Source organism: Brachypodium distachyon, chromosome 1 (assembly GCF_000005505.3).
Source record: "Brachypodium distachyon strain Bd21 chromosome 1, Brachypodium_distachyon_v3.0, whole genome shotgun sequence".
Lineage (NCBI taxonomy): Eukaryota > Viridiplantae > Streptophyta > Magnoliopsida > Poales > Poaceae > Brachypodium > Brachypodium distachyon.
The window spans coordinates 31,802,735-31,814,255 of record NC_016131.3 but is presented as its reverse complement, the minus strand read 5'-3'; the positions used below and the strand labels follow the sequence as shown (position 1 = coordinate 31,814,255).

At 53.2% G+C, this 11,521-nt stretch overlaps 1 protein-coding gene across 1 annotated transcript; it reads right to left on the bottom strand.

The window, feature by feature from the left end:
- Positions 1 to 7,171: 7,171 nt before the first annotated feature.
- LOC100825363 lies at positions 7,172 to 11,521 on the bottom strand. The gene is made up of 12 exons (XM_014897872.2): positions 11,125 to 11,521; positions 10,913 to 11,037; positions 10,695 to 10,794; positions 10,350 to 10,615; positions 10,050 to 10,253; positions 9,679 to 9,771; positions 9,497 to 9,595; positions 9,075 to 9,416; positions 8,873 to 8,983; positions 8,561 to 8,797; positions 8,432 to 8,480; positions 7,172 to 7,376 (listed from the first exon to the last, which is right to left on the bottom strand). Exons 2-11 carry the CDS (start codon positions 10,946 to 10,948, stop codon positions 8,433 to 8,435), a joined length of 1,536 nt encoding a protein of 511 aa, XP_014753358.1. The 5' UTR covers positions 10,949 to 11,037; positions 11,125 to 11,521; the 3' UTR covers positions 7,172 to 7,376; position 8,432.

Here is an 11,521-nt window from a genome sequence, read left to right as displayed (position 1 = left end):
AGGGGACAAGCATGACAAGGCCGGCAAGAAGGAGCTCTCGGAAGAAGCCCGGAAAGATGATGAGGTGCGAGCCAAGTCCGCCTTCTTCTCCCCCGGGTACAATGGCGAGGGAGACGAAAAGCTGGTCCTGGCGCTGGCCACCAAGCACAACGAGCATGGGCCAACGCGGATCCTCCCCGTCGGTGCGGAGCGCGACGGGCAGTACTTCCGGATCTTTTGGAGGTTCGTGCTTGCCGGGTTCGTTCCGCCGCACTCGTACTTTTCCTTTGCCATCATGGAGTCCTACGGGCTCCACATGGTGCAGCTCCACCCCACCTCGTTCTTCACATTGGCTGTTTTTCCACACCTTTGTGAAGTGTTCGTGAGGGTGATGCCGTCGGTGGCGTTGTTCCGCCACTACTTCTACCCGAGGGTGGAGAAGAAGACTTCTCTGTCCTCGGGGGTGGTGTTCTGCTTCCGCGACCGGCTCAAATCAGAATTCATCGAGCTGGGGAAGAAGAAGATTGAGAACGAATGGCGCCGCGACTGGTGCTGGGTGCACACCGACGAGCTCCAGGAGTTCCATGAGGAGCCCCTCGGGCCTCTGAAGTGCTCTGACGACTGGACGCTCCGGGACCCAAAGGACGCGGAGGTGGCCCCGATCTGCGCAAAGATTAGGGCGCTCCGTGATGCTGGGCTCACGGATACGGATGTGGCGTGCCACTTCATCGGGAGGCGCGTGGCCCCCCTGCAGCGGCGCTCGCATCCGGCGTGGCTGTACACCGGGCCCGGCTGCAGCGCACGGACCTGCTCCCGGAGGAGGTGCAGTTCTGGGTGAAGGGCATTACCGGCGAGGATGAACCTTGCCGGATGCTTCCGCCCAGAGCGCACACGCTCCATGCCGAGATCCCGAACCCGGGAGCCCGGGATCTCCCACTCTGCGACGAGTGGGGGATCATCGAGGACCCCTCGGCGCAACCCTCCCCCCACCAGCCCAGGCCCCAGAAGGGCAAGGGACTGGCCGCCGGCTCGGGGAAAGGGGGCCAAGGCCAGCTTCTGCCGAGGCAGAGGGCTCGGACTCCGACGACTCCTTGCTGGGGGTCGGAGGAGACCTCAACGGCGACGGCGACGACAACGCTCCCCCGGCAGCCGGCGAGGTTGTGCCCGAGGAGGAGGAGGATGAAGAAGACGACGTCCCCCTGGCGAGGTTGTCCGCGGTGGAGCGGGCGAGCAGGCGGGAGGCCAGCCCACAACTCCAGGTGCATCGCGGAGACGCGGGGGCTGGGGCCTCCGGTGGCAGGGGCGCGGTGGCGGTAGCCGCCCCAACCACCGCGGCAACTCCGACAGCTCCCCTCGCGCGGAGCGGCCCTCCGGCAAGGAGCATCCTGGCGGATAGGGTGCTCAAGCTCAAGCCGGCGGGGTAAGTCTGATCCCACCCCGAACATCTTCAATTCCGCTTAACTATTTTGTGCCTGACTAATTTGCTTCTTCGTTTTCCAATCCGTCGAGGAAGAGGGGGCGGACCAGCGTGTCGCCGGCTGCCCCAACCAAGAAGCTCCGCCCGGCTCCAGGCGGTGGCGACCAAGACGCTGCGGATGCAACGGTTGTGGCGGGGGCAGCGGCTGCGGGGGACCCAAAGGTCCCTGACTCGAGCTCGCAGGGTACCGACCCGTCGGCAGGTATGCGCAAGTTCGAATATTTCCCTTGCTATTCGCGTCAATCCTTATGCTTGATGCAAGTTCCATTTGTGCAGCGGCCGGAGCCCCTCCGGCTGCGCCCGCGCCTACTGAGGTGCGGGTCATCAACCTTACGGGCGAGGTCGACGACAATGCTCCGGCGGAGACTGCCCACGTTGGAGCCCTTCAGCAACCGGCCACGGCGCCCGCCGAGGCCGTGGCTGCTGCCGCAGACGCCGCCATGAAGGGGGCGCCCTCTGAGGCAGGCGGCGCAGAGCAGCCTCCGCCAACCAGGGCGGGCGGCAATGCTCTGGAGAAGCCCCCGAGCCCCCAGCTCGCCTCTTCGGACGAGCAGGGAGCAGCGGGGCTTGGCCATGCCGGGGGCGCGCTTCTAAACGGTCGAGGCGGGGTCCTCCTCCTCCGCCGGGGCCGCCTTCAGCCGGGGAGCAGGGGAGCTCGTCGGGCGGACCTGGGGTCGAATCACCTTCGACCCCAACATGTTCCAGTAGGGACACCAGGTGATCGACAACATCCAGCTGCAGCAGCGGATGTTCGTTGATTTCCTGAACAACACGCAGCAGCAGCACACCCGCGTAGTGGCAGAACTGGGCGCGGCGCAACGGGAGGCGGAGGAGCAACGCACCGAGCTGCAGCGGCTCCGAGAGGAGCTCCAGCAGGCGCGGCAAGCCAAGGCAGCGCCTGCCGTGCAAGGGGTGCCGGAGGCACAGGTCCTCCAGCAATTGTGGGACCTCTAGCAAGAGCACCAGCGGGAGCTCGAGCTAGTGAAGGCCACACACGCCAAGAGCGAGGAGGAGCACCAGGCGGCTCTGGACTCGTTCCAAGGGCGTCTCAGAGAGAAGACGGACCTGCTGTCCGGCTACTCCCTGGAGATCCAGCGCCTCCGCCGTGAGGTCGGAGAGCTGGAGGCGACGGCTGCAACAGCAGCCGAAGCTTCAGCGCGCCGGGAGGAGCTGCAGGAGCAGGCCCGCTCCCAGGAGCGCGAGCTTGTGGGGCAGCTCAAGGCCGCCCAAGATGCGAGCTCGTTCCTTGAGGGCGAGCTTGACATGGCGCGGCAGGAGCTCTGGCTGATTGACGACGACAACACCAAGAAAGCATCGGAGATTGGTCGGCTGAAGTCCGAGTGCCACGAGCACAAGCTGCAGACCGAGGAGGCTCGTGCCGCGTGCACCGAGCTGCGGGCACGCAGGGCGGGGGAGGTGGCCAAGCTGAAGAAGCTGGCCGACTCGGCGATGGAAACGCTGCGGGGATTCGACATCCCTGTGGCTACTTTCGGTGGGGCAGATCTGGGGAGCCCCCAGCCCCCAGGACTTGCTCTTCCCTCTCGGCAACGAGCACAGAGCTCACCACCTGATCCGTTGTCGCTAGGTACAGCAGCAACGGCTCGCCCAGTTTAGGGGCGACGAGGACCGGCGGCGACTTCAGGTATCTTTTCAGGCCCTGGAACGCCGCTTCCGCCTCGGGGGTCCAATTGATTGGACCCTTCTTCTTCATTACCTTGAAGAAAGGCAGGGCTCGCTCACCCAGCCTTGAGATGAAACGCCCCAGCGCCGCCACGCCCCTGTTGAGGCGCTGGACGTCCCTAACCTTGCAGGGTGCCTCCATTTTCTCGATCGCTTTGATCTTCTGTGGATTGGCTTTGATTCCCCTGTGAGAGACCAAGAAGGCCAGCAAGTGCCCCGAGTCCACGCCAAACGTGCACTTCTCGGGGTTAAGCTTGAGCTTGATCCTGCGGAGGTTGTCAAATGTCTCCTGCAGGTCGTCAACGAGCGAGTCCCTATGCTGTGACTTGACGACGATATCGTCCATGTAGGCCTCGATGTTTCGGCCTAGCTGGGGTCCCAGACACTCGCGCAGGGCATGCTGAAATGTCGAGCCCGCGTTCTTCAACCCAAAAGGCATGCACGTGTAACAGTAGCAGCCAACCGGGGTAATAAATGTTGTTTTCTCCTCATCCTCGACTACCATCTTGATCTGATGGTAGCCAGAGAAGGCATCCAGGAAGCACAAAGATTCGCAACCCTCTGTAGAATCTACTATTTGGTCGATATGGGGTACAAGGAAGGGGTCCTTAGGACATACACGGTTAAGATCGGTAAAATGAACACACATGCGCAATTTATTTTCAGCTTTTGGGACTACAACAGGGTTTGCTAACCAAGTACGGTACAACACTTCCCTGATCGCCCCGGCATTTTTGAGCTTCTCTACTTCCTGCTGGATGAAGTCTTTGCGTTCTTGCGTTTGCCGGCGAACCTTCTGCTTGACGGGCCGCGCGTCTGGCCGCACCGCCAGCCGATGCTCGATCACCTCCCTAGGGACTCCGGGAAGGTCTGACGGCTCCCAAGCGAACACATCAGAGTTCTCCTGGAGGAAGGCAACGAGGGCGCATTCCTATTTCTCACTGAGGATCGCACCGATGGAGACGGTGCGTGCATCGTTGTTGGCAAGCAGGGGCACCTTCTTGATCTTGGTGCCCTCCTCTGTCAGCTTCGTGCCCTTGCTGACGCGCGGGCCAGAGCTGGAGGGGCCCCCGGCATCTTGTCTGGGGGCGGCTCGCGCCTTCTTCAGTGTGAGTTGTTCACCCGCAAGTGGATCCTCGCTCCCGGCTACGTCGTAGTCGCCGGGATCCGCCACTGCGGAGGTCCTCACGACCTCGCCCACGCACCAAGCTGCGTCCTTCAGGTCGCACTTGATGGAGAGAATCCCGTATGTTGACGGCATCTTCATCACGCCGTAGGCGCAATGCGTTGCCACCATGAACTTGATCAGCGCTGGCCGACCAATTATCCCGTTGTACGGCAACGGGGTGTGAGCGATGTCGAAAATGATGTGCTCAGTCCGGAACGCTTCTCGGGAGTCGAAGGTCACCGGGAGCATGATTCGCCCCATGGGCTGAACCACTCCAGGGTTAATCCCCCGGAACGGGTCGGTGGGCTTCATCTGCTCCAGGGGCAGCTGAAGCTTTTCCACCAGCTTGGCGGACAGCAGCAGGCTTGACACGGCACGGCAAGAGCTCTGGCTGATCGACGACGACAACACCAAGAAAGCGTCGGAGATCGGTCGGCTCAAGTCCGAGTGCCGCGAGCACAAGCTGCAGGCCCAGGAGGCTCGTGGCGCGTGCACCGAGCTGCGGACCCGCAGGGCGGGGGAGGTGGCCAAGCTGAAGAAGCTGGCCGACTCGGTGGTGGAAGCACTGCGGGGATTCGACATCCCTGTGGATACTTTCGGTGGGGCGGATCTGGGGAGCTTCACTTCGTTCTTCGCGGATTTCATCGGCTGGCTGGGCGGCCTCCAAACTTGCGTCACAGCCTTCGGTGACCGGCAAGTCGGCCTTGCGGCCGAGCAGGTTGCCGGGCAGATCCTTACCCGGGTCCACTCCGCCCACCCCGACTTCCCATTTGCGTCGGTCTTCGACGCCTGGTCAGATGAGGAAGAGGCCAAGACTCACCGGGAGGCGGTGCAGAGCGTCATGGACGAGATGGTGACTCGAATGCAGGGCAAGGTCAACGACGACGAAGCCGCTGCTGAGGAGGTTGCCGGAGAAGCCCCCGATGCCAAGGACGCCCCTGACACCGACGCAGCCGCGCCGGGAGCTCCTCCCGCGTAGTTCTTTTCCTCTTCTTTTTCTTTGTGTTTTCCTGCAAGCGGCGCGAGGCGCCTTAGTACTTTTTATGTTAGCTTCCCTTGTTATTGCCAGTGTTATTTATCAACTTGTTTTGCCCAAGCTTTAATATATATATCCAACGTTATTTTTGCTCGCTTCTCTGCCTAAGACTAGCTTGCCGGGGGAGGGCTCTGTCCTTCTCGTGCTTTAGCCTTGCGTACCTGGGGACTCGCCAACCACGTGCCTGGCCGGACTAGGGACCCAAGGCGGACCCACGGTGCCACCCTAGGACCAGACAGTAGCGGCTAGTCACTCCGCCTGCGGGTTAACTACCCCTAACGCACACGCCTCCGGGACAGACCCGCGAGCTACGTGTGGCGGGCGTCCTCACCCAGCAAGCGTCCTTCCTTCGCTCCGGCAACACGGGGACCGAACTTACCCCAGCAAGCCAGCGTTGAGATTAGAAAGCTAGGCGCCTAGGATAATGCACTTAGCTGTCTGTTCCCTTGTCGAACGTATCGGTTCTGCACTTGAACGCCTGCTGGAGGGATGCGGCAAGGGCGCTGTGGCAGTGCACCCATCGGCGCCGAGCACTGATGGCATGCACCACCATAGCGTCTCTGCAGCAACCCTCGCCTTGGAAACGCCCGGTGGAGTGATGTGGCAGGGAGGCGATGGCGGGAACACCCTCGGCGCTTGCGTGCGGAGAAATGCACCACCATCGCTTCTCTACTGCATCACTCGCCATCTTCTTAGCTTTGCGTTGAGTTGCTCCGTGGCCACCAAGGACGAGGAAACAATTCTGTGCACCTAGAGCAGGAGACAGAAGCATTTATGAACAGCAAAGTACAATATTTACCTATGCAACTCTTATCTTTATTCAACTTCGTGCTAGCAGATTACAATCGGGCCTCACCCGGCTACGCTAGCTTAAAGAGGTACGTTGCCGCAGCATCCCCGTGGGTAAGTCGCCACCATTTCACGGGTAGATAGGTGCACAATGTTCCAACTATTGGGCACCGGCAATCCTTCTTCGGTTTCCAGCCGGACAGCCCCTGGTCTGGTCACCTGCACTACCCGGAAAAGGCCTTCCCAGATTGGAGTCAACTTGTTCCTGGCCTTCGTTCCTTGTATCCGGCGCAGGACGAGGTCTCCAACCTCAAGCTCCCGGGGACGGACTCTTCTGTCATGATAACGACGGAGTCCCTGCCGGTAGCATGCAGCTCGTACAGCAGCCTGGCATCGAATCTCCTCGATGAAGGTAAGGTTGATGTCGTGTTGGTTCTTGTCGCCGTACGCGCGTACCCGAGGTGACCCATACTTGAGCTCGAGGGGCAGCACGGCTTCTGCCCCGTAGACGAGGGCAAACGGAGTTTGACCCGTCGCCCGACTCGGTGTGGTCCGCAACGACCATAGCACGGGCTAGAGTTCTTCAACCCACTGCTTCCCGTGGCCTTTGAGCTTGTCAAAGGTTCTCGTCTTGAGCCTTTGCAGCACCACTACACCACTGCACAGGATTTCCGACAGCCAAGTTGGTCAGGGAAACAACTTTTAGCAACGGAAGATCGGTCGGGAAAGGGTTTTCCTGACCAACATTGTCTGTCACCAAAAGTCCTGTTGGCAAAGGCCTTTCCCGACCAACATTTCTTTACCGACCGACTGTTTGTCGCTATTATGAAATCTTTTCCGACCGACGGTCTTTTCCCGACAGACAACCCTTTCCCGACCAACAGTCCGATGGCATGCGTTTCGCCGACCGACCGTCTGTTGTGCCAGCCACAACTTTTTGCCAACCAACAATCTGACGGTATTCAGTTTTGCCAACCCAACTTCAGGTTCATTGCCTACGTACGTGCACACTCAATCAAGTTACATATATCACAACAGTAAGTTTTGACACACATAAATAATTCATATCTTCGAAACATTATTACCATTCAGATTCTCATAAACTAAAGGAAACATCATCGTTCAATGTTCAAGAAACCATACAAGTTTACAAAATAATTCATTGTTTGCTCCATTACACAAAATATCCATTTGACAGAAACCCCGACTTCATGGTTTCTCGCCCGCCAGCTTCTTGGTTCTTTGTCCTTACGCATACATTACACAAGATAAGAAGGCCTCAATACATTTATAAGTTGGTAACACAGTGACGTTCTAAACATTTGCATCATGAAAAAGGAAAATGCAATTCATGCTGTTATAAAACAGATAATTGATCTTATGTTGGAGAGAAAATTTTGATGTACTTAGACACGTGAAGGCAAGGTCTCAGGTGAATCATGTACGAAAGAGAGCACACATACATAAAAAAGCTGTTATTTTACATATCTAGGTACATGACAGCAGAGAGAAAACAGCACAATGAACCAAAAACTTGTTTCACATATCAGTATAGCAATTATTCTTATGTAAACAGCCTATCTAGAATTAATCTCCACATGATTATAGCTAGATAGAGGAGCACCAACAGTGGGTCCAGTGTACATTAACAAATAAAATAAAAACAATACACTAGCAGAACACTCTGAGGCATGAAATAATTTTGAAAACAGGGCAATTTGTTGTTGCTTCTGTATTCCACAACAGACCAAGTGAGAAGATAACAAATATCCAAGATCAAAACTAATTTGGTGTAATTTGGTGTTACACATAAATCCAGCCAGCAGTTCTTCTCTGAAATATACTAGCAAAAAAGACAGGATTTTGTATCAAGATTACTAAACCACAGATTAACAAATACAGATTGTAGTTTTTGGCTTGTGCTTGTTGGTGTGTATAGTTTCAGACTAATGTGCTGCTATAATATGAGATGTTACTTGACATGTCCTGAACCGAAGATCTCAGATAAGCACACACAAAAGAATTCTAGAACAGTACAGAACTGGGTGTTTACAAAAATCAATAAGCATATCAGCAGTGCCATCACAAAATAAAAGGCACTGTATTTCCAGATGTACTGATACTTAAAGCACAATTGCTAGAACAACTACATAATTTTGGATGAAGCAACTACTACTATCATAACACTATTGTTCATCAAGATTCAGATTTGGATAAGAAATTACTCAAAGTGATGATTCTTTTATAGAGCTTGAAGGTACAACTATCTCAACCGTTATCCCAAGTTTATAGAAAAGAATACCTTAGTGACATGTGGAGGATAATGCCGCAGCAGTCTTGTAGGGCTTCATCTAGAAAAATCATCAGCAGTCAGCAGCTTACATCCAACAATACAAGGAAAACTCAAAAAATTAATAGGGTAGGTGATTACCTTGCTTGATGGCCATGCAATGGACATCTTGACAGCATCGCTGATGTATCGTAAACCATCATACTGAAAAGGCAGCGTAGATTCCCTTCTAATCGCAACATTGACGATCACCTCATAATTCTCTGGCCCAAGGGGCTCCCCGCCAAAAATAGTGTCTTCAGCGATTGAGATAATCGTCGCCTTAGCAACAGGAGTTTCAGGACCATTCCAAGCAAGCAGAAGCACATCCATACCAATCTGAGAGATATTTATTTTAGGAACATGCAAACAAAAATGTTTAAATATGTAGGTAAGGATTAGAAGATAGATTACCAGGCTTTCATCTTGGTGATTTGGGAAACTACTTTGGGGGACCCTTATAACTCTTCTATGCATATAGGTGTCTTCATCATCGTCATTACGTTCCTCAGGTTCTCTTGAGTTCTATGTCAAACCACAACATATATGTAAATAGAGTTATTACAAGCATGCTCAATAATGAATACAATGACTAGATCTGCACATAGTTAATTACCAGTCGAGAATTAGAACCATGCTGAGAGCTAGGAGTCGCCACAATATGACCTCCTTGTGAAATCAATTGGTTCAGTTGTTGCTGCATTCGTTGCATCTGCTCCTGCATCGAGTCCATGCGTTGTTCAGCTTGTCGACGTGCTTCAATTTCCACAAGAACCCTTGTTGTCATTCGGACCTGTGTACCCGGTGTGCCCACATCCGTTGGTGTTGGCCCCATACCTAATACACGGACACGACCCCTTGGTTCCTTCATTCCACAAACACGTGCATATAGGTAACCTTCCTGAATACTTTTTTCCTTCCACTCAGGGTGGTTTTCGGCTGCTTCAACGAGTTGTTTCTGCAAAATGTATTACACTTACTTGATACATTTACTTGAAGAACTTTTGAGTAATACTAAATGAATGGGCAAAGACTTACAATTATTGGCGCTGCCTGTGATAAATGGTCCCCATTCTTGCGTGTACGTGTTTTGATGAAAACTTCATCTCTCCGAGGGGCATACCCAAGTTCATCAGCCTACAATCAGTCCAAGTTTAGTACAATGTATTAGGCTTTGAAATACAACATCATATCATTCATAAGTGAGATAATTGGTTTACCATTTCATGGGTAACATGGGCATGACTCTTGCTACCAGTTGTATGCGACACCGTCGACTTGGCAAGATTCTCTTTCGCTCTTGCACTGCGAGCCTACAAGAATAAAAATTTGATCACCAAACTTCAGGTTAATGATTGTTAGGACAACTGAGCAAGGGGAGGACCATCAACATAAAAAAACAGTTCTTGAGGGTACTGTTGGCGTATGCAAAGTTTTATCAGTATAATATAAACTCTTCCAAGCATGGCTGCTGCCATTCAGTTTAGTTTCTGTAGGTAAAGCTAAAAAAAGGCTAAAATATCCAGTTCATATCAAAAGTTTAAAAAGAGCAGTTCAGTATATCTATATATATGTAGGCAGGATGGCTTACATCAAATTCTGGAGATCGCCAATATTCAATAAGGGTAGCCCAATCACGTTTACTAATTCTCTCATCACATCTTCTCATAAGTTGTGCATCAGTCAATTCAGGATCAAACTTTGTCTTCTTTAAATCAGCCTTCCATTCCTTCCATTTAGTGTGTGAAGTGTTATAAACATAGCTCAGAGCAGTGGAGTCCAGCTCATAGAAAGCCTAATAATTGAAATCAGAAAAGGACGATCATCAGATAGATAGCAACAGACATGAGAACATAAATTGTAAGTAATAAGCCATGTCTGCAACACATACCTGTAAGTGATCCCACACCAATGACTTCTGTGCTTCCAGCTCAACATCTCTCCAATCTAACTTCGCAAGTGATATATGCTTCCTCACCAAAGTACCAATGAAATTTGCAAATTCAGTTGCATCTGCCCCAAAAGGCTGGCCAAGCTCATTAAATGGAATTTTGATTTTAGGTTTAGGCTGCCTCGAATAAATGTTTAACTTCTGAGTAATTTTTCTTCCACCTTTCTTTTCACCATTACCATTACCATCAAGCTCATGAATAACCTCTACATGACAATGGTCATAGTTACTATCTAGTGCCATGAGATCACTATAATAAGGAGAAGTATAATTAACTATATGTACCTTTCGAAGGTTGTTGTCCAGAATCTACAAGATCATCTTTTCTTGCACTAGACCTTAAAACACGCTGTTCATTTCTACTGTCAGGTATTCTGGAGGATGCCTGCATAGACGACGTAGGTATCAACATAGAAAAGTCATAGTTCAAACTACATTTTCTACACTTCAGGAATAGTTAGTGTTGGAAGCTCCACATGCACATGTAAAACATGTAAACATACCTTTCTTTTATTGTTAGGAGGTTGGGTTGCTTCCATATGACCTCTAAGTGCATCTCGTCTTTCACGAACAATTGCTAGCTTCTTGCTATTTTCTTCTATTTGCCTAGTTCTTTCTAAAATACAAACTAACAGAAAAATCCCAGTACAGAACTCCCAGCTTGCAGGCACATGGAGAGAGAGAGAGAGAGAGAGAGAGAGAGAGAGCAGCTCACCAGACTGAATTCGCCGGCAGCTTGGGGGTGTGAGCACGTACAGGACCACCTCTGCGAGGAGAAACCGCGGGGCTGCAGGCAGTCCAGCTCCTGTGGCGATGGGGTGGCGGTACAGATCCCGCGGTGATGGTCCAGAGAATAGCGGAGAGGAGGGATGGGGGCGGCTAGGGTGGATTGGTGGCTGTCGAGCGCAACGGCAGCAGTTCTTGGCAAGGATGGCAGGCGGCGGATGGGATAAGCCGGCGAGGAGGCGGCGCGATGCGCGCGGCCGGTGGTGTGGGACGGGGCGGAGGCGAAGTGGCCGCACCGGCCGGATCGGAATCGGGACCAGCGGCGGCGGCGTGCTCTCGTGGACTGCTGTCTTGTGGACTGAGAAAGGGAATGGCAAGAGATATGG